A 21,913-nucleotide genomic window follows, 5' to 3' on the forward strand; every position below is an offset into this window, starting at 1 on the left:
AATATCTGTTAAGCGACTCGTACCATCTCAACTCACTCGTTCTGCTCGGATACGTCCCAGCACAAAGCTAGAAATATGTTTCAATTACAAAACAAAGAAAACTAAAACACAAATGTACATCTGAGCGACATTTTGATTGTAAATAAAATAAATAAATATCAAGGTAATGTGTCATAAAAAAGGTTATTAAGGTAGAGGTCACGAAGAGGGTGCATCTTACATAAATGTACACATTAAAATGATGCTTTAAAGTTAGCCAGCGAATATTAGAATAGTAACATCTGGGTGAGGACACGCCGGGTTCCAGACCGTTAATGCCAAACATCTGCAGGTTGTGTTTGTTTGTGCGACAGTACCGTAACGCTGAGTTCACATTGAAGAAACCAGTAATCACAAACTAGATTTGAATTATTATCCAAAGAAAAAAACAGCTCAGTGTTGGCCAAGTTAATAAGTCATCAGCCCTGACAGCACAGCAGAGTTTACAACTCCTAATCTGACCTAATGACAATGTATGGTAATCTGGATATCATTTCTAATCCGTTTTCCCATAATCTGCGATGAAGAGATAACACACACGCACACACACGCACGCACACACACACACTTACCCTCTGGGTTAGATTTAGGTCTTCACTTTATATTATGTAGAGATGTACATTGTGGGGATGCACAGCTGTCCTCAAGTTGTCGGGGTCCTCACATGGTCACACAACAGATAAACACGTCAACACGCCCACATTTCCTCCCCACCTTCCACCTTTTGTGTGACAGCTTTCTTTAATGTGTTTGACTTGTTTATTTAACGGTCCAAGCCAGTCTTTGTGATACATATATATATATATATATATATATATATATATATATATATATATATATATATATATATATATATATATATATATACATGTGTGTGTGTATGAAAGCCTTTATTGACATGCTAAATGTGTGTGTGTGTGTGTTATTCAGGATGGCAGTAACCTGCAGATTTTGGGTTTGGTGAAGTCAGATGAAGGATTTTATCAGTGTGTGGCTCAAAACTCAGCCGGCAGCTCGCAAGCGATGGCTCAGCTGCTTCTCCGAGAGCCAGGTAGGAACACACACACACACGCACACACACACACACACACACACACACACACACACACACACACACACACACACACACAGCTGACCCATGTGGTGTCCCTCTCACCCCTCATTGAGAAACAAAACATCCTGCTCTCATCACCTGTCGTCTTCATTCCTGTCGTGACATCATTTCCTCATTTCGCTGGACTTCCTGTGACATCACACTGTGGTGGGTTTGATTCTCCCGTCGTGTTGCACTAGTGAGTCCTGTAAAGCAATGAGCTCCTGTTGATGCGTGAAGTTCAGAACATGAGCGGCGTAACTTCCTGTTTCCTGGTGACGGCGTTGCTCTGACAGCAGATTGCTCTTGTGTTGCCTGTGTTGCGACGCACAGGAGCAATCAGAGCGTAATGAGAGCAATCTGGAATGTCCTCTGACGATAAATACTAGAAAGAACAGAAACAAATCTAATGGCATGAATTCATCTTTTTGTTGCACAAATGATTTAAATAGCAAAAAATAAAGATTGAAATTTAGTATTAATAACCATTCTGTTTGCAGTAATGGGCTCTGTTTAATCATGACATATGCATCCCCTAATTATAATGATAATGATGATCCATGAGTTGAGAAGATATGAGCTTATATATCTTAATAATACTAGTATTCATAAGAATAATAAAAAATGTATTTATCATCTTTAAAAATCGAGTCAATAAAACAACAGGAAGCTTAACAGTGAGGCCCAACAAAAAAAAGTATTAATAATAATTCTAATAATATATCATTAATAATAATTATAACACAAATTCTAGTTAGGGAGGTTACATTATGACTTTTGGAAATCCAACGAGCTATTAAAAGCATAATTATGTATTATGAAAGTCATAATTACGAGGTATTTAAATTATATTTATGACCTAGGTTTTGTTTGTCATCAAAATGAGTTATTAAGTTCGTAAAGATGTGTTTTTGAAGTCATAATTACTTTATTAAAAGATAATGACTAGTTAGGTTTCCTAGTGACCTTTAACTTGGTGTTCTTAAAGTAAATGTGATCAGTTATGGAGGTGATGATTAGGAGTCAACAAAGTGATAATAATCACAAATTAAAGGTGTGATGAGCAGGATTTATTGGAGAAGAAGAAGAAGAAGAAGAAGAAGAAGAAGCAGAAGAAGAAGAAGAAGAAGAAGAAGAAGAAGAAGAAGAAGAAGAAGAAGAAGAAGAAGAAGAAGAAGAAGGCATGCTCCCACACATCACACACACTTCTAGAGATGATTGAGAGCGACTGTGGGCCTTCTGAAGTCATAATTACGTGTCGTGCGTATGAGTTATGGCATTCCTAACCACCGTAGTCCTAATCACAGGAGATAATGACAGCGGCAGTCTGAGCAGCTTGAAGTGACAAAGGACCGGTCGGCCTCGAGTCATTGAGCCGCCACATTTAAAATGACATCACATGATGTACTTGAGCTCTCCCACCGCACAGAGGAGGGTGTGAGGCTCGGTGGTTCTGATGCCGAGGGAACAGCCCGAGTCGGGATTTGTTTGTTTATGTTGTGTTGTTGTTTGTGTCTGGGTTCAATTTCTCAGTTAGTCATGCCAGCAGTATACCACCATCTCAAACACACACACACACACACACACACACACACACACACACACACACACACACACGCACACACACACATGAAGACGTGCTCAGCCAGTCTGCAGAACATCTGAGTCAGCTTTCTCACATTAAGAGCCTCCCAGCAGCTGAGGGGGCGGAGTCTCTTATGACCTCTGCGTAATGCTTTTATTGTGAAACCTGACTACAGAGAGCCAATCAGATTGAAGGATTCAGCCCGCTAATGCACTCAGCAGCTAACCAACCAGCTAGCTGACAGCTAACCATGTATGATTGTACCAACACGCCGGATGTGTGATCGACTTAACGACAGAGCTACTCGTGAGCTAACTAAGTGTGTGATTGACTCACTGACTAACTAACCAACTAACTAACAGACTCACTGACGCCCTGGTTAGCACCAATAGATAGTTAGCAGCTGTCACCTCAACGTTTTCTCAACCTTTCTCTCTCCCTCTCCCCCTCTCTCTCTCCCCTTTAATCACTGTTCAGTGTGTTGCCTCTCTCCCCTGAGCCGGTGGCACAGATGGCAACACACACGCAGAGACTTTAAGAGGGTCAGATGGTTGGTGTTATCGCTTGGTTACTATCGCCACGGGAACCCGGCATCCCAGCAGGCTCGCAGCGGCCAATCAGACATTCCCACGAGAAAACGCGGCGGGAGTGTGTGAGCGTGGGTGTGATTGTCAGCATACCACCTTGTTACCCTTGACGATGCAAGGCCTCTTGATTTTGGGAGTGATTCTTCACGCACGCACGCACACACACACACACGCACGCGCACACACACACACACACTGTGGCGTCAGTGTAGATTGGTTGCATTAGGGCAGACCTCATGCCGGTGCTCTTGACATCATGTAGATATTGTTGCCTCCTTTGTTGCAGTGACCTGCTCCCTCGCTGGCTTCCCGCTCGCCAAACACAAGCAGTTCATCAGAACTGTGGATTTTGGCGCCCCCTGTGGACAAAAGCGGTAGCGTTTCCGAGCGCCAGAGTCCCCTTTGGAAAACCTTTCTTTTTTACTTGGGGGGGGTTCCTGACCACCTTTCCCAGTTAGTCTGTGAGTTCTGGTTTTCCCGGGGCGTCGAGGCGAAGCTCGCGCTCCCGGCTCCCAGACGAGGAGGAGGAGGAGCTTCTTCACCGGCGCAGAGGTCTTTACCCGTCTGTGATTGGCTGCTCTGCCAGAGGCCACGCTGGAGTCTGGCCAATCGGTTTCTGGCCAATCGGTGGCACCGATGACATCAAGTCATCACGTCTATTGACGAACTTCTCTCAGCTGATAATAACCAGCTAAAGTTCCTCAGTAACTTTCAGAATCAAACCTTCATTTTCATCTTTTTGCATTAACATCTTTAATACACCGGAGCATGTGTGTGGTCTGGTGAGAGAGAGAGAGAGAGAGAGAGAGAGAGAGAGAGAGAGAGAGAGAGAGAGAGAGAGAGAGAGAGAGAGAGAGAGAGAGAGACGCTGTGAATGTTTATATTCATAATTCCTACCAGGACAAAAGACATTACCCATCTCTCTCTCTCTCTTTTTCCCAATTTGTCTCTCTCTGTCTTCCCCTCTCTCCATCTCTCTTGGAAACTGGAGTCGGACAGCGGAGGTTCATTCCTCCGTCTCATCCCTCTGCTCCTTTCTTCTCTTCTCTTTCATCGGTCGCCACAGAATGAAAATGAGGCATGTGGATGAATTCAGGTCAAGAATGGAGCAATAACTAACATACCTTTAATATTTACTTCCGTTCAGCGTCTAACATTAGGTGTGTGTGTGTGTGTGTGTGTGTGTGTGTGTGTGTGTGTGTGTGTGTGTGTCTTTTTTCCTGTGTTACTTCCTGTCTTGTTCTCATCTCTGGTCCTTTTGGTAAAGTCCTCGTTGAACATTACACTGCTTCCCATTGTCTTTTTTCAAATGGGTAACTTTGTTTTTAGAATCTTTCCTCCCTCCTTCTGTCTTTCCCCATTTGTATTTTCTTCCTTCCTTCCTTCCTTCCTTCCTTCCTTCCATGAATGTGTTGGTAGAACCTCTCTGTCCTCACTCGTCCTGATTCATGGACCTCTCCTGTCTTTTTACCTCCTCATTGTCTCTGAGAGCCTGTCCTAGAGGAGCTCTTTGCTGCTTATTGCTGGACATGGACTTTTTAGTCCCAGTCTCTCAGGTGGTCTTAGGTGGTCTCACAGGTGGCCTAACTGGTGGTCTCTTCGGTAGTCTCAGGATTTCAAAGGTGGTCTCAGGTGGTCTCAGGTGGTATCACAGCTGGTCTCACAGGTGGTCTGGGATGGTCTCTGGTGGTCTCAGATAGTCTGAGGTGGTCTGGGATGGTCTCAGGTGATCTCAGGTGGTCTCACAGGTGGTCACAGGTGGTCTCAGGTGGTCTCACAGGTGGTCTGAGGTGGTCTCAGGTGGTCTCACAGGTGGTCTGGGATGGTCTCAGGTGGTCTCAGGTGGTCTCACAGGTTGTCTCAGGTGGTCTCACAGGGGGCCTCAGATGGTCTCAAGTGGTCTCAGGTGGTCTCAGGTGGTCTCACAGGTGGTCTGGGATGGTCTCAGGTGGTCTCACAGATGGTCTCAGGTGGTCTCACAGATGGCCTCAGATAGTCTCAGGTGGTCTGGGATGGTCTCAGGTGGTCTCAGGTGGTCTCAGGTGGTCTCACAGATGGTCTCAGGTGGTCTCACAGATGCTCTCAGGTGGTCTCAGGTGGTCTCACAGATGCTCTCAGGTGGTCTCACAGGTGGTCTCAGGTGGTCTCACAGGTGGTCTGTGATGGTCTCAGGTGGTCTCACAGATGGTCTGTGATGGTCTCAGGTGGTCAAGTCAACGTTGACTCCACTTGGAAAAAGACACTCCTCATCAGGTTCATTCAAAGTGGTACTGGTCTGGTCATCGAGCAGGACGGCTGAGAGATCATTTGTTACTGGTGCCAAATACAGGCTGAAACACAGAGCGGCCCAAGATGGAGCCGCCAGACTCACTGAGGAAAACCTTCATGAGGAGAAGTAATAATACAAATGAATACATTATCATGAAAACATGTCTTTATCCTGTTACATTTAGCATTTCCCTTTTTATTCTTTATTGAAATCACATTTTTCTTTTATTCTTTTCCTACTCTCTTATGGAAGACTACATCTGCAGAGAGAAAGAGAGAGAGAAAGAGAGAGAGAGAGAGAGAGAGAGAGAGAGAGAGAGAAAGAGAGAGAGAGAGAGAGAGAGAGAGAGAGAGAGAGAGAGAGAGAGAGAGAGAGAGATCCCAGATCGTTTACAAGCAACTGAAAAAAAGGAGAGCAGGATGAAGAAAAGGACAGAAGATAAGAGATGAAAAAATGAAATGGCTCCAACATAATTCTGTGGAAAAGAGAGAGAGAGAGAGAGAGAGAGAGACGGGAGAGAGAGAAGAGAGAGAGAGACACGGGAGAGGGAGAAGATAGAGAGAGAGAGAGAGACACGGGAGAGGGAGAAGATAGAGAGAGAGAGAGAGAGAGACGGGAGAGGGAGAAGATAGAGAGAGAGACGGGAGAGGGAGAAGAGAGAGAGTAAGCGACAGGAGGGTCAAGCGAAGGGCAGGGCGAGTAAGAGAGAGAGGAGGAAGTGTGTCAGCCATGACAGATTTGTATTCCAGAGTGAGCGTCTGACCTTACACACACACACACACACACACACACACACACACACACACACACACACGCACACACCTTATCTCTCACACACAGAGAAATGCTTTACTCCGTCTCACCTACGCTCTCCCTATACACACACACACACACACACACACACACACACACACACAATCTACATCAGGATTGTGTGTGTGAGGAGGAGGGGGCGGGGGGGACTCTCTGTCTGTTGCCATGGTGACGGCAGCCTCCTCTTTCTTCCCATCCTCTATCCTATGAGGACCAGATGATGATGATGATGTGTGTGTGTGACAGGTAAAGATACATATTAAGTGTCTGCCTGAGAGCCCAGGGAAGACCTGTGTGTGAGTGTGTGTGTGTGTGTGTGTGTGTGTGTGTGTGTGTGTGTGTGTGTGTGTGTGTTCTGAGCATCTGACCACCTCCTTCTCCAAAAACACCCCACCGCTCCACTCGTTGCTGCATTCGGGACAGCTGGGCATTTAAGGAGCTGCGTGGTGCCATGAGGAGGCCGGCTGAGACAAACACAGGACTCTCACTCAGGAGACAGCTGTTCGTGTCCCGTGTGAAATAAAAGCATCTGCGTTTAGTTATTCGAACACAAACCTTACCAGGTAGTTTTGTTCCCTCAAAACCGCAGGAACATAGCAAAACATGTCCTCAGATATTATACACTACATGGAGAGATATGAAGTGGTGAATTTGGGAGCTTTGACCTCCAATAATTCTTAAATTATTAACACTTTAGTCCCCACAATTTAGCATTGTGTTCACAATTAATAACTACTTCAGAACAAGCCACACCCAACATTAATATTGACAGTGTTTACAAATATTTAAATATCTAAATATCTCTACAACATAGACCAATCATTTAGACGGATTAGAAAGTGTTGAATGTGCTTTTAGTTTTAGACTTTTTGGTGAATGTTACTATTAGTTCTGATTTTTATCTCCACTCTGCTCACCAGCTATACGAAGTGATGTTACAGCTGCATATATGTTAGGGCTGTGAAATGATTAACATTTTTAATCACATTAATCACATGTTCCTGTGGATTAATCATGATTAATCACATATTACTGATATTCTCTGTATATTTTTGTAAAAACATAAAGATTTATGATAAAAGACTGATGTATACATTGTCATTTATACATTGTGCTGCTGTTGTAAACAATGCAGCTGCAGGCCGTGAGGTGAACCCCGTTATCGTGTCATCACGCTCCGCAGTCGAGCATCTACGCGATCTTTAGCTCATAAAAAAGTCGTGCTAAACTACCAAAAAAAAAGTTTGTTGCTAAATTCCAGTTGATTATTGATGCAGAAGTAGTTTCTTTAGAGCGTAACAGGATATTCGTCGCGAGTGGAGGTGACAAAGTGCTCCGTGTTGCCAGATTGGTGATGGCGTAGTATCGTACCAAAGGCTCAAAATGGTTGTATTTGGAGGATAATTATCCTGCATCTGGCAACCCTGAGATCGGTCGACCAATGACAGTTCTCTCTACAGTTAGAGCTCGCGCAAGAAGGTGAACGTAAGATACCGTTTCACAACTTGTAAGAGCGTAATAACTAGTTTGTGAAAGACTCAGAGAAACACAAATATCCAACGAGGCAAAATCCCGGACGTTTTAGAATCCGTGCCGGACGCATTTTCTAGGTCTAGAAAAGAGGACATGTCTGGGAAAAAGAGGACGTCTGGTCACCAGGTAACTCTCATTACTCACAGAAGTCCAGTGATCCTGTCAGCGCCACGTGATCCGTAGCAGCCAAGTCATTTTCCGTTTTGTTCGTTCCAGCTTTATACAGTTGGTGGATTTTTGTCATGATTGTGTGTCTTTGCGGTGCTTTGATGCTCGGGTCCTCCGTTGCCACTCGCAAAACTTTGGTGAACCTTCATCCTCAACAATATTAATGTAACTGTGCTGCTCAGCTCGTCACAGGCAGACTTAGTGAGGGGTCTTTGTTGTTCAGTGAGGCTGGTTTGACGCATTGCTCTTGAACGCCCCTCGCCGACCAACATGCTGCGCGTTGAGATGTTGAGCTGATTGTGCTGATGAAACGACAACGTCTTCCCGTGTGAACATCTGACATCTACGCCTGACTGCATTAGAGCGGAAATAGTTCAATTTCAATATATATTAGAAGCTCATTCTGCGCATGCGTTAAAAAAAAATAACGCATTAATCCTGTAATTTAATCATAGCGAGTTAACGCGTTATTTTTCACAGCTCTAATATATATATATATATATAACACACACGCACACACACACGTTCCAGGTAGCAAGACCTGGTCCCAGTTGAGGTATAAGACGGCGTGGTCCTAGTAGGGTTAGCTGCTAATGCTAGTCTTTTCGTTTTGTGTTATTTATTTCTCTCCTTTAATGAGAAGTTTGCGATGCCGTCTGCATATTATAGGATTCCACTGCTCACTTTGAAGAATGCAGTCCTCTGGATTTCTTCATGTTTAATTCACATTTTTTACCTTTGAAATAAAAACACTGTCAGTGGTTTACACTGGCACGCACAGACTGTCAATGAAAAAGGCCTTTTCACTCTATTAGAGTTTAATCTATTCCATTCTCCTGTGGGATTTCTAAAAAGTGAAATCACATTTCACTTTTTCGACACTCAAGATGTGTAAACGGGCATTTGTTTTAGAGGCTGTGTCATCTCTTTTCTTTGGCTTTGGGATTCTGGCACAAAATAAGTCAAACGTGTGCATAGCATAATGAGGACATTTAAACGTCAAAAGATTTCCGCCTCCCAATAATCATCAGTTAATCTGTCTAATCTAAGATATGCCTCACGTTCTTTTGAGCAGAGTCCTGAGAAGTCCTGGCATATTGCTCCGCTTGGCCTCTACTTTGTTGTGTCCCTGGTTACCGTTGGATGCAACACTTTCACAATAAAAGCGTAGCAGTAGAGAGCGTTTGCTCCACAGCCGAGGCCAATAAAGATACAGTCAATTAACTTTATTCATATGATATTTACGGTGTGCTTTGGTTCACTGCTCTCGTTTGGTTTCCACCCCCTACATTGTTTCTCAGAATCATAACCAACCATTGCATCACTCCTCCCCTCTGCATTGAACTCTCCCTCTGCATGAGGACACGCAACAAAGAGGGGGAAATATTTATCTCCTTCCTCTCCGAGCAGTTTTTGCGACGTCGGCCTCTATTGATCGGAGAAAGCGGAAGGTCATCCATATACTCCGTGTGTGTGTGTGTGTGTGTGTGTGTCTGTGTGTGTGTGTGTTTTCATCCTCGCCTATCGATTTGTTAGAGGTTTGTACCTCACCACCTATGCCTAAACGTGTCCCCCCACGCTGTGTGTGTGTGTGTGTGTGTGTGTGTGTGTGTGTGTGTGTGCATGTGTGTTGTCACTTCCAAAATTGATCCTTTTGTGATGAAACACCTTCCTATCAACCCCTTCATCGTCACTCAGCAGGAGGAGGAAGAAAGAGGAAGTGTGTGTGTGTGTGTGTGTGTGTGTGTGTGTGTGTGTGTGTGTGTGTGTGTGTGTGTGTGTGTGTGTGTGTGTCTGTATACGTCCTCTTTACGTATTGAACCCACCCCGCTGTTCAAAGAGGGCAGGGTTCCAAGAAATGTTAAAAGAAAAATGATGATTTGTGTCGCGCTGCTTTCAAATGTGACGGAGTTCAGTCGCTCTCTGTACCTCTGGAGGTTCATCCGTCACAGCCCTTGCACATTTATCCATGGGCGTAGATAATTCCTGGACACCTGCAGCTCGTGGTGTGTAAACACAGGGCAGTGGGTAATCCATGGAGAGCTGCACCTCGCGCTCATTTAGACAGAGCAGACGGAGGGGGGTGATCCTGGACGACTGTCGATTTGTCTTATTTCTCCAGAGCCATGTATCACTTCTGGACACCTCCAGCTTGTGCTGGTTTATCCAAGGCAGTGGATAATTTCTGGACGACTGCAGCTTGAGCTCATTTATCCAAGTCAGCACATTGCTCCCTGACAGCTGCAATTTGTGCTCATTTGTACAGGGCAGGTGATACGTTCTGGGCGACTGCAGCGGACCGCTCGTTCATGTGCGCTCGTGTGCGTGTACACTGGGCAATGGATAATTCCTGGATGACTGCAGATCATGCTCATTTACTGCAGGGCAGGGGATGAGTGGTTGCATCCAATGTCTGTCCTGTCTTTTACAGGTGCGGGCCTCTTTTTGTCTGTGTGTGTGTGTGTGTGTGTGTGTGTGTGTGTGTGTGTGTGTGTGTGTGCGCGTGTGTGCGCGCGCAGCAGCATGTGGGAGGGCGAACAGATTTTGAAGGCTAAACGGTAACAATTATTGAAGCAGGATGTTTCGTAAGATGAAAACATGTTGTGAATTTTGGGAAGATGACGTTTCATTAAAAAATGAAAAAGGTTTGGGACAGAAGACTGACAGTGGCGTCGGCAGCACTCACCTTTTCTAGATGCTAATACACAGAACAAACTTGTGGATTATGGATTTAGGGCCTGCAGAGGAGAGACGTCAACAGCGGCCGTGCGGCCACTTTTCATGTCAACACGCGAGGCAGAGGAAAGACTTCATCCATCTTTGCTCAAATAGATTTTCCACCCTTAACAAGGAGGAACATGCCACATAAGTCCAGTTTGGTGTCAAACTGAACATAATGCATCCGCTCTTCTCAATAACAGAATAGTCTCTGGGTCACCAGACACATTGAAACCTTTCTGTAAAAGTTTCTCCAAATCCACCGTGAACTCAAACTTCCTGCTCTGGCACTTCTTTTTAATCTGATGTTGTCAGTCCATGATTTTGTAGTTTCGAAGTATTCAAAATATGTGGTGTTAAAATGTAGAGTGAGATAAGAGGAGAAGGCTTCATATCTGGTAGAAAGCGGAGATAGGGAGAATCTGAGGCAAAAAAAAAAAAAAAACATGAGAGGAAGTCAGATGAAGCGGGATGAATCTGTTTTCACGTTCTGCTCCGGGACGCCCGGCAGCAGAACCCCTTTCATATGGCGGAGTGTTGATACATCCATTCAATCTTTCTGAACTACTACTGTTTACATCGTTATGACATGATAATGCGCCCCCGCGCTACCCCGGCTCAGTCTCTAATCTGTAACAGTGACCTCTGACTTTCCCCTCGCCGCTGCATTTGAATGCCGGCAGTTACGACTTTGATCTTTCAATGAGACGTGGCTGTTTGTGATAACACCAGAAAGTGACCCATGATGGACAATGCCAAGCCAAAGTACACTGCTGGAAATACAAAATAACTTAATGGTATGAAAATGTTCTAACTTATAAGTTGGAGAAAATTGATGAAACTACAATTACTCCAATAAAGAAAGGTATTGCATTTAAACCAGGGTCTGTTAGTCGGTCAATGCTGTAAGGTTTGGGACAGAGATTACTGTGATGCAATAAAAACATGTCTATGCCAGGTGGAAATAGTCACGCTTTAGTTTTCACCAACTGAAATTGTAGAGAAACAAAATACTCTGTAAGTGAATTGTTTTTCAGTGGGAAAAGTGTGAGAGTCTGCTGTTCAGTATATACAGTACAATCAGTATATTGATGTATTTTTTAGGAGACAGTTTCCTTTCTTTGCTGACGATACACTACATGTTGCATCTGCACAACAGGAGACTGTGTTTCCTGCTTTCACAGTATGAAACCTTCAGGGCTCCAGACACAGAAAATGTCACATTGCACTAAAAACACCTGTAATTACTGACCGTAACACCGAGCTTTTACTGAAATTACACACACGGCTTTCAGGTTCAGATAATGTACATACACACACTCTCAGCTTTCACAGTGAATTATTGCACAGGCAGACAAACACACTGTCATGGGCAGTTTACATTTCCTCACACACACAGAGCTTTCACAAGAAAATAGGCGACACTTACACAGTCCATGCCTCAGAGTGCCTCCGTTAGGTGAAAGAAGCAACATTTAGGTTCATCTTGTTGTTTCTGACGAACCAGAGTCAGAGAAGATGGACATCAGGTATTCAGGCTATGTTTAGCCAGCAGGAGGAGACTATGAGGTTAGCTCGATCCAAAAAGAAAAACAACCCACCAAAGTGTTTTCATTAATATGTTGTTGGGTGTTTTTCCTTCAACGTATTGAAATCAAAACATAGAAATGTGACTTTGTGATTGGGCGACTAGGAGTCCGCCCCCTGGTGGTCAGGAGAGAGAATGCAGCTTTAACACATGAAGCATAGACTTCTATACAACCAGAGGAGTCGCCCCCTGGTGGTCAGGAGAGAGAATGCAGCTTGAACACATGAAGCACATACTTCTGTACAACCGGAGGAGTCGCCCCCTGGTGGTCAGGAGAGAGAATGCAGCTTTAACACATGAAGCATTCACTTTTCTGAAGCAGAGGTTGCTGTCTGGTTTGTCCTTCACTTACATTGACTTCCCTATGCAGATTTCACAAGTACAATTTTTTTTATTGTTAATAAACAAACTAAAACAGCTGGGCACAGCAACAATAAACAACATTACTCTAACGGGAGGAAATAAAGCATTTGTTAGGGACTATTTTCAGCTGCAGATTTATACACATTTGATTCCAGCAGCAGAATGGTACATATGGGATTGAGCGTGTGTTCGTTCATGCTAATGAAGGAACTCGTCTCACTCACACATTGCAACAGTTAAGCAGTTAAGCTCATTGATGTGTTTTTATAGACAATGAAGGATATATATATATATATATATATCCTGTAGAATATCAGAGTCCTAAACTTAAATGATGTTAAATGAGAATATATAAAACCTAAATGTCAAAAGAAGACACAAGGGCATCTGATTTAACTGTTTTTGTTGTGGTTTTCTTTGTCCATGTCTACGTGCCTATTATTAATAGTATTCAACTTTCAACCATAAAAGTCAGTTTCTATCTTTAGGTCAGTTCAGTCAAACTGTGCACCCCCCTTACACACACACACACACACACACACACACACACACACACACACACACACACACACCCCAACACACGCTGTCTGGGTAAATAGAGATTTTACCTAGACACCCACAGAAACAGTGGTGAAGATTTACAGGAATAAGTACCCATTTTAAAGGAATTTAAAACTAGAGGGCAGAGTGTGTGTGTGTGTGTGTGTGTGTGTGTGTGTGTGTGTGTGTGTGTGTGTGTGTGTGTGTGTGTGTGTTACAGACGTTTTTAACGGCAGCTGGCTGAAATGAGCCCTGAAATTGAGTGCAGACACAGAGAGAGGGGGAGAGGCAGTGTGAATGTGAAGCAGAGTGAAGCTGAAGCGAGTGACCGAGCTCAGCAGTCTTCTCCTGCATAAATAGAGGTTAAAAAAGAGAGTGAGAGTAAGGGAGAGGATGATATTTATCGGCAAAAAGAGAAGGCGAAAAATAGATTTTGTCTGTAATTGCTCTTAATAGCACAATGTTTGGACTGCATATGCACTAAAACAAATAGACGTGCTCTTGTGGTCGTAAGTTAGCAGCACCTGCAGCAGATATCAACACCAGTAATACTTAACAACAGTAGGAACCGCTCGCGGCAGCGCCTCAGTTAGCATCATAACTACCAGTTAGCAGCAGCGGTAGTAGATATCAGCATTAGTAGATATCAGCATTAGTAGCAGTTAGCGGCAGCGCCTCAGTTAGCATCATAACTACCAGTTAGCAGCAGCGGTAGCAGATATCTGCATTAGTAGCAGTTAGCAGCAGCACTCCGAGTTAGCATCATAACTACCAGTTAGCAGCAGCGGTAGCAGATACCCAGTAATACTTAGCAACAGTAGTAGTAGTAGTTACCGCTTTTAAAATAGCGCCGGTATTAAATAAATCATTAAGTGCTCTTAAGAATACAATTATTACCAATATAGGTTAGGTTTCAGTTAAGAATTAGTTGAATACCATTGTAATCAAAATGTTAATCAACCTACTTTGGTCAAATCTGGAACACAGGTCTAATAATTTGGCTGTATTGCGGTACATAGACAGTCATTGAGGCACAACTGTAGTCATGATAGTTAAAATCTTGCCCGGGAAAATTTTGGTCACCCCCGACAAAATGTCACGCCAGGGTTTTTTTGAAAAGTTGCCAGCTCTGCACACGCACACAAAAAAAACAAACATTTCTGGTAGAAACCTGAAACCAAACTCCCCTAAAGATCATTCAGGCAGCAGAAACAATATAAATGCAGAACAGCTTGTAGAAATGGACAGATTGAGAAAAAAACATGGAGGCTTTGTGCGCGCGTGTGTGTATGTGTGTGTGTTTGTGTGTGTATATGTGTGTGTGTGTGCGCGCGTGTGTGTATGTGTGTGTGTGTGTGCGTGTGTGTGTCTGCGTGAGTGTGTATGTATGTGGTATCATCAGCCGTCTGGCAGACTGCAGTGTTATTTTCAGCACTTATTCAGATTGTTTTCCAGCTCTCTCTCCGTGGTGTCTGACTCTATTATTTAGCCGACCCGTCTATTTTCGACACAGAGTGACGCTTTACTGCTCAGCGCCGCTCGGCTTTTGGGCCGGGTCACCGAGCAGGAACGAATCCGCCCTTCACACCCCGAAATCTCATCTCACTGAGACGAACGGAGGTGTGTTAACACCCCCTCTGTTTCCATCTATCTTTATGTTTTCCTCCAGTTCCTCCTCCCACTCTTCCCTTCTCCTCTTTCCTTCCTTGTATCGTTTACTCTTTTCCTCCCCTCATTTTCTTGCTCCACCTTTTCATCTTTCTCTTATATTTCTTCTCCATGGTCCCTTATTTATTTCTCACCACATCCTCTTGTTTCTTCCCTCCGTCTCCATCCTGTTTCCCTTATTCATTCTCTTCTGTCTTTCTTTTCATCACCTGTGAAATGTGAGCGTGTGTGAGTTCAATGAAGCTTTATTGACACGTACTGACATGTCATAGGCATTTAGTCTCTGTGGAGAGTCACGACCTTTTACCCCTAGGACAGATTGGATTTTTCTCAGCTCATGATGGAGGAGAGGAGACAAGTGGAGTGAAGTCACTGTCACAGATCATACATTTTCAGCAGGGACTCTTTTTTGTTATTGTTAAATGACGACAGCTTCCGAAGCCCCCCACCCATCATCAGGTGGATGCTTACATGTAAGACTCAGCTCTGTGTGTGTGTGCGTGTGTGTGTGTGTGTGTGTGTGTGTGTGTGTGTGTGTGTGTGTTACATTGATGCCTTAGGGACCGCTCTCTGTTGTCGTATAATTAGTGGTAACTTCAAAAGAAGAACTGCGGATCACAGTCGCTCTCCACAGGAACCTGCAGCCCTTTTCTCAATCTGCGTTCTGCTCAGTTCTCGTGGACTCGTGAAGGTCGTTGAGTCCCCGACCCAAGTGCTGTCGCAGGTTCAAAACCCTCATTCAGTCACCAACAGTCGGGGAGGTGTTGTTCCTCAGCAAGATTGATGGAGGATATTACTGCAGCTTACTTCAGCATTCGTACGAAAAATACATCTGGACAATATTCCAGGTTAATCTGTGGATGTCCCATGAAACCCATGTGTCATGTTGTGTGTTATCTCATAGGGCGGGGCTACCTTTTGATTGACAGGTTGACGTTCTAAATATGATAACTTCTATTCATTGCTTGTAAAAACAACAACATGGCGACGGCCGTAATCTCAAAATCGTCACCGTGACTCCGCCCACTTGTTATATACAGTCTGTGGTGTCCAGAGCACTCTGATGATGAGATGTGTTTTGTCTGATGTCTTGTGTGTAGCTTGTGTCTGGTTGTCACCACGCAGGTGTGATTTGAAGCACAGTCTTGATCAAGAAATAAACAATAAATGGAGGTTGATGCTGAAATGTACAAGACCCTGAATGTGAAAAGTGATCCCACAACACAACTAATCAACGGGCTCTAAGATGTTCATTTTGTTTTCATTTTCATTCTCAAGTGTGAAAAACATTTACATACTGAGGGAAATATTTCTTTCATTTTGACCTATTGAGGCTTGAACCTAAACGAGTCTGTGTCACGCCACGAGAAAAGCAGTTATTCCAAAACCCCATATTTCAGTTTCTCAAAGGAAAATAAATCATAATTTCTGACGCCACATTTCAATGTTTCAATGAGGCCTTCATCAGACGTCACACTGTGCTGAGCCTTGAGTCGGTGTGAGGAGGTTCAGGTGATGTCTGCTGATTGATGACTGAAGTCTTCAGATGCTCTGCCGCTTCTTTTTCTTGCCTGTGATCTTCTTTACCGCTCTTCTTCCTCCTTTTCTTCCTTTTTGTCTCTTCCACGTCTCCTTATCTGCACATCTCATCCGTCATTTGCTCCTTTTTGTTTTTCCTTTTGCTCTGCCTCCTCCCGCACTTCCCCACTCCGCCTCCGCCTCCTCCCCCGCTTCTCCCCCCCTCCTCCTTGCCTCCCTCCCCCCTCCTCCCCTGAATGACCCCGTAACAGAGGCCACGTCCACTCAGTACAGACCCGCCCACACACCTCCTCCTGCTCCTCGCCCTCCCCCTGCCCTTTCTGGCACCCCCTTGACTTACTACTCCTCCTCCTCTGATCCCCCACCAGTGTCCCCCAGCCCGGGCGTTGCCCTCCCCTCTGCCCCCCGCGACCTGGTCCCTGTCCTAGTGTCCAGTCGATTTGTCCGACTCAGCTGGCGCCCCCCGGAGGAGAGCGGCGGAGCCGTGCAGACCTATGGCATTTACTACTCCCAGGACGGAGTCGAGAGGTAAGGCGGACATTCCTTCTCTTTATTTATTCCACCTGGAGGTAAAACCCACGAACCTTTTTTCACACTATACCTGTTGTGTTTTCTTCTCGTGAATGAGTCCGTTCTGCAGGTATTTCATCAAAGGCACAAGAACTGGTCGTATTTCAAATCCGCCCTGATGGTAGTAGAAGGTCAAAAGGTCGTTATAGGCCGGTGCCGGGATGACGTATGTTTGTAGTCTGACCCGAGGAAACCGGAAGTGCAACTAATTAAATCCAGATTGTAGGACTCATTCCTGCAGCTCTCTGTTAGCCTTCACCCCGAGGGGAACATGACCTCGTATCAGGGCGATCTATTCAACGTTTCCCTGAAAAACCACAAATGTTAGCATCTTGGTGGAGCTTGAGGAAAAGTCAGGGGCTCCATCCTGTGGGGAGCATGAATCTCTCGTTTCATCAACATGCTGAGATGTTTCAGCCCGGACCGAAGTCTGACGTGTGTCAGTTATTGGAAGCCTGGTGTCGCCTCCAGAAGAATTCAGTTCGACAACTTCTCTCGCTCTCCTAATTTATTTCCTCGATCACAGGTAAAGTACCAAGCTCTGCAGTTGCAAAGGCAGGGAGTCGTCCAGTCAACGCAGGTTGACCGTCTCAAACAACACCCCGAACAGCCGGAAGTTCGGCTCTTCAATACACGGTTTTCCGTCATCAACATATCATAAGCAAAGTAACATTTAATTGGCTCTAAACTGTGTGTGTGTGTGTGTGTGTGTGTGTGTGTGTGTGTGTTGAGGAGTGCAGGCGTGTGACTAAAGTTCCGTTGAGAACCGGACATTTCTAGACACAACTACAGCTGCACAGCTGTGTTGTACTGACCTCGCTTTCCTCACCTGAACTTCACTGGACATGAATATGAAAAGCATCTACAGACACTTTAGATTCATATTATCAAAATGGAGGGCCTTCTGAAGACCTGTGTGACCTGTAATCCTGGTCAACACAACGGTCTGTTGCTGACTCCGAAAGGCACAGAGGACTCGCTAACCGAATGCTAAAGACAAGACTCCTTCCACTTGATCACAGCCCTGCTGCACACGGCGGCTCTGAGTGTTCAGCAGTAAAAGCTCTGGGTGACATATTGGCGAGTCCCCCGCTGATGCTAAGCGGTAACCTCTGACAGTCGGGCTCCAGCTGAAGGCTTTCACACCCAGGCTTTTAAGCTTTGTTACCGCGGGGACGGATGGCCCGCGAGCGCTTTAGGACTCTGAACGCCGGACAAAAAGAGCGGCTGAAGATTCATCATGAAACGAGAGATGGTGTCAGTCCTAATGACTTGCAGAAGGAACGGAGGCAGAGGTTTTGTCAGCTCTAATGACTCGGAGAAAGATACCGCGATTTTTCATCAGTAAGAACTTGCGGAAAACAAGCGAGAAAGGAGGGAGGGGGGAGAGAGAGGGAGGGAGGGCGAAAGGGAGAGAGAGAGACTTAGAGGGAAAACAATGAAGGATTATAGGAGAAAGGGAGATGGCAGGAAGGGAGAGTGAAGAAAATATATTTTTTTCATATCAAGAGAGAAAATGGAAAAAGAAAGGGAAGCTGAAAACATCTCTCTCTCTCTCTCTCTCTCTCTCTCTCTCTCTCTCTCTCTCTCTTTGGAGGCTTTTCACCCTGCACGTCTTATCTCGGCATGTCATCCTGCTTATTAGTTCCAGAATGATGGTGTACCCATAGACGCCATCTTTTATGTCGCCGATACTTTCAAAGTCCAAGTCTAATTCCAAAAAGTTGGAGCAACCTGAAATTGTGGATTTTTCTTCTTCTTCGTATTAAAAACCTGTTGGTCTCTCCTCCGTCCACTGCACCAAACAATTCATGCACTTCCTGTGACGACTGAATCAGGAAAACGTGAAGTTGCTTTCCTGAGCTACTGAACCACGTTTACAGGCGTCGACCAATCCTGGTTCCTGGAATGGATTTATTAAAAACTCACGCTAGACTCCGCGAGCAGAACCAAGACGACAAACTCCTTTGAACCTTGACAAAGGCAGCGTAGACCTGATCCACTCCTTCTGGTCTCACCTTCCACAATAAAACACAGAGACACAAAAGCTGCCTGACTGCCTCCCAGAGAGAAATCCCCAAAAAGGAAAGTCAATAAACCGGCTGACAGTAACGAAGCTTTGTAACTGTTTATCTCAGACAGAGGGTCGACCCTTCCCTGTCGCTGACGCGGTTCACACATTAGCATACTAATGTAGTCGATATTTATACGCGTGTTAAGGATTCTGCACCATGACAAGTGCCGTGTTTGTGCCGTGACCGCGGAGACAGACAACAATCAGTGGATTGCTTTCCTCCTGAAGGAAAGAGCATCATTTTTCAATTGTTTCTACAAAGGCATCCGTCAGGTCCAGAGAGACCACACAGGGACCCGGTGGGGGTGGAGAGAGAGGACGGGACTGAGAGGAAGCCTCCCTGAGGAAAGGAGCAGGAACACTGAAAGGATTGAAGGACTCCTCCGTCTGTGGATTATTTGATTGCGAGTGGACTGAATGACCTCAGACTGTGGTCTGTGAAGGGCACAGAGACCTCACGCTGTGACTGACGCAGACCCGCTGGCTGACGTGACACCCGCCTCGGCCTCTCTGCCTTTTTCACTCAACGGCTCAGAGGGAAATATGGATTGCAAAAAACACCTTTTGTCTTTTCTTTGACATTTGTGACTCTCTGCTGCTGCTGATGGTGATGGTGATGGTGATGAGGATGATATTGGTTGATTTGTCGCCCTTTCAGTTTATCTGTCCGACACCTCGGTCCAGAGACATATCTTAACCTAGACTGCCGTGCGTGTGCCGTGCTCCTTCACAGTGAGCAGAGAATCCTGGTGATTTCAAATGCCCATCTGAACTTTCTCTCTCCAATCGCAAAAGTCACATTGAAAAGACGAGTGAAGCAGCAGCCGCTTTTTTTTCCTTCACCTTCTTGAAATTACCAGCAGACATTGGCTTCGAACCTCCTTGTCAGCAGTAATTATCATTATTTCATCTGTGCTTGTAGCTCAAATTATACTTTTCCACTCCAGTAGTTTTTACACGGGTGCTGGATTATTTATTTATTCAGTTTTCATCCGCCGCTCTTTGTAAATTAAGGATTGGTTTGTGTCTGATGTTCTTTTCCTCTGCTCCTCCCTGGATACAATCAAGAAGCTGAGATCAATGTGAGAAACAGAAGCATGAAACTGCAATAACATTCTCCGAGGACGAAGTTTAGTTTTATGAGAAGGATAAAAAAAAAATAACCTTTCAATATTTAGTGTAAAAATCTGCCAAAGATATTTCCCCGTCAGCGTTCTCTACAGTGCAGTCTGCTGTGTGTGTTTGATGCTGCGGTGCAGACCTGCTAATCTTTGCAGCTGTCTCTTCAGTGATTTGGTGATTGGCTGAGGACTGAGAGGTTACAGATGTGCGCTAATCTGAGGATTAGCTGCAGTCACTGGGGGATTACACAGATTACATATGATTATGGCCCAGATTATCTCTAGTGTTACAAAACATAACTGGATTCTTTTGAATGCAGCGCTATTTGATATTCTTAAAATAAACCAAGAGTAATATGTGGTTTGACCGATATGGCGATGATAAAAATGGTGTTATCAGAATGCCCGTGTGTGTTTGACGCTGTGTTTTCCGGTGCCAGGGAGCGGTCAGTGAACGTGTCGGAGCCGGAGTCTCTGGAGCTGATGGTCTCCAACCTGAAGCCAGAGGAGAGCTACAGCTTCAGAGTCATCGCTTACAACGACGTGGGGCCGGGCGAGAGCTCCGCCCCCCTGAGGATCAGCACCAAGCCAGACCGTACGACACACACGACACACACGACACACACAACTAAATCTACAATGTCTCCTTGTTTTGTGTATGGTGTATAATGCTCGACAAGACATAAAAACAGAAACAACAACCAGAACCACGAGTCACAAGTCCTCAGCAGCTCCTGCAGCTTAACCGGGCGAGATGAACACTTACAGGGACGATTTACTAGGGATGAACAAAAGTCCCCTGTGGACGGTCTTGGCCACATTTGTGGAAATTTACTCCAGGCAATCCTGGAATAAAGCTCTGGCCACTTTTACTTGAAATGTTGATGAAATGCACCGCACAGCGGGCGTGCAAATGAGCCAAATCGGTGCACCAGTAATGTTGCCTGACCAACAGGTGCATGCTATGGTGCTAAAAGCTAAATGGCCTTCAGTGAGGTGTGTGAGGCGTTTCTGCTGTTGGAGGCAATAGCCGCTATCACAGTTGTGAATACTGAGGCTCATTCAGGGTTTTTGACTCACAGCATGTCACCTCCATACCCAACCCCCTGAGCAGCAGTAGAATATATGATATTCAAACCAGATAAACAAAAATATTGGGAAAAGCCAAGCACTCGTATGAAAACAGATATTCAACACCCCCAAATGATCCTCCGGCCCTGTATTGACGACTCTCAGTCACCCCGAGTACATTATTTAGATTGAAGACCAAACTAGAACATGACTTAAATAGTTTTTGACTTCTTCATAATTTCCGTACGACCCTTTAATAAGAATTTGAAAAGCCCTGAATGCTGTAGATGAAGGTAGATGTAGCAGTGGAGGGTGCAGCATCAGTATTTGTGTAGCGTGTGTGTGTGCGTGAGCCGCGTGTTGTCTGTGTGTCTCTACAGTCCAAGTACCCAGCAGGGTGGAGTCTCTCCAAGCCGAGGCCCTGTCCCCGTCCTCGGTGCAGGTGAGCTGGGAGCCGCCCAGCCAACCCAACGGCCCCATCCTGGGCTACAGACTGCTGTGGACCGAGAGCCCGTCCGCCAAGGAGCAGGTGAGCGCCGCCGCCGCCGCCGGAGCTGTGCCGGTAGCATCACCT

The 21,913-nt window shown here is 45.2% G+C and overlaps 1 protein-coding gene across 1 annotated transcript in view; it reads left to right on the forward strand.

The window, feature by feature from the left end:
- dcc (DCC netrin 1 receptor) overlaps positions 1–21,913 on the forward strand; it is a 205,214-nt gene that overhangs the window by 100,417 nt on the left and 82,884 nt on the right. Inside the window, exons 7-10 of the mRNA XM_068574751.1 lie at positions 970–1,090; positions 16,872–17,031; positions 20,709–20,863; positions 21,720–21,868. Coding sequence (XP_068430852.1) covers positions 970–1,090; positions 16,872–17,031; positions 20,709–20,863; positions 21,720–21,868 — 585 coding nt within the window. The remainder of the gene's footprint in view (positions 1–969; positions 1,091–16,871; positions 17,032–20,708; positions 20,864–21,719; positions 21,869–21,913) is intronic.

This window comes from Clinocottus analis, unplaced genomic scaffold (assembly GCF_023055335.1).
Source record: "Clinocottus analis isolate CAN_PGR_092001 unplaced genomic scaffold, fCliAna1.0.p SCAF_13, whole genome shotgun sequence".
NCBI lineage: Eukaryota > Metazoa > Chordata > Actinopteri > Perciformes > Cottidae > Clinocottus > Clinocottus analis.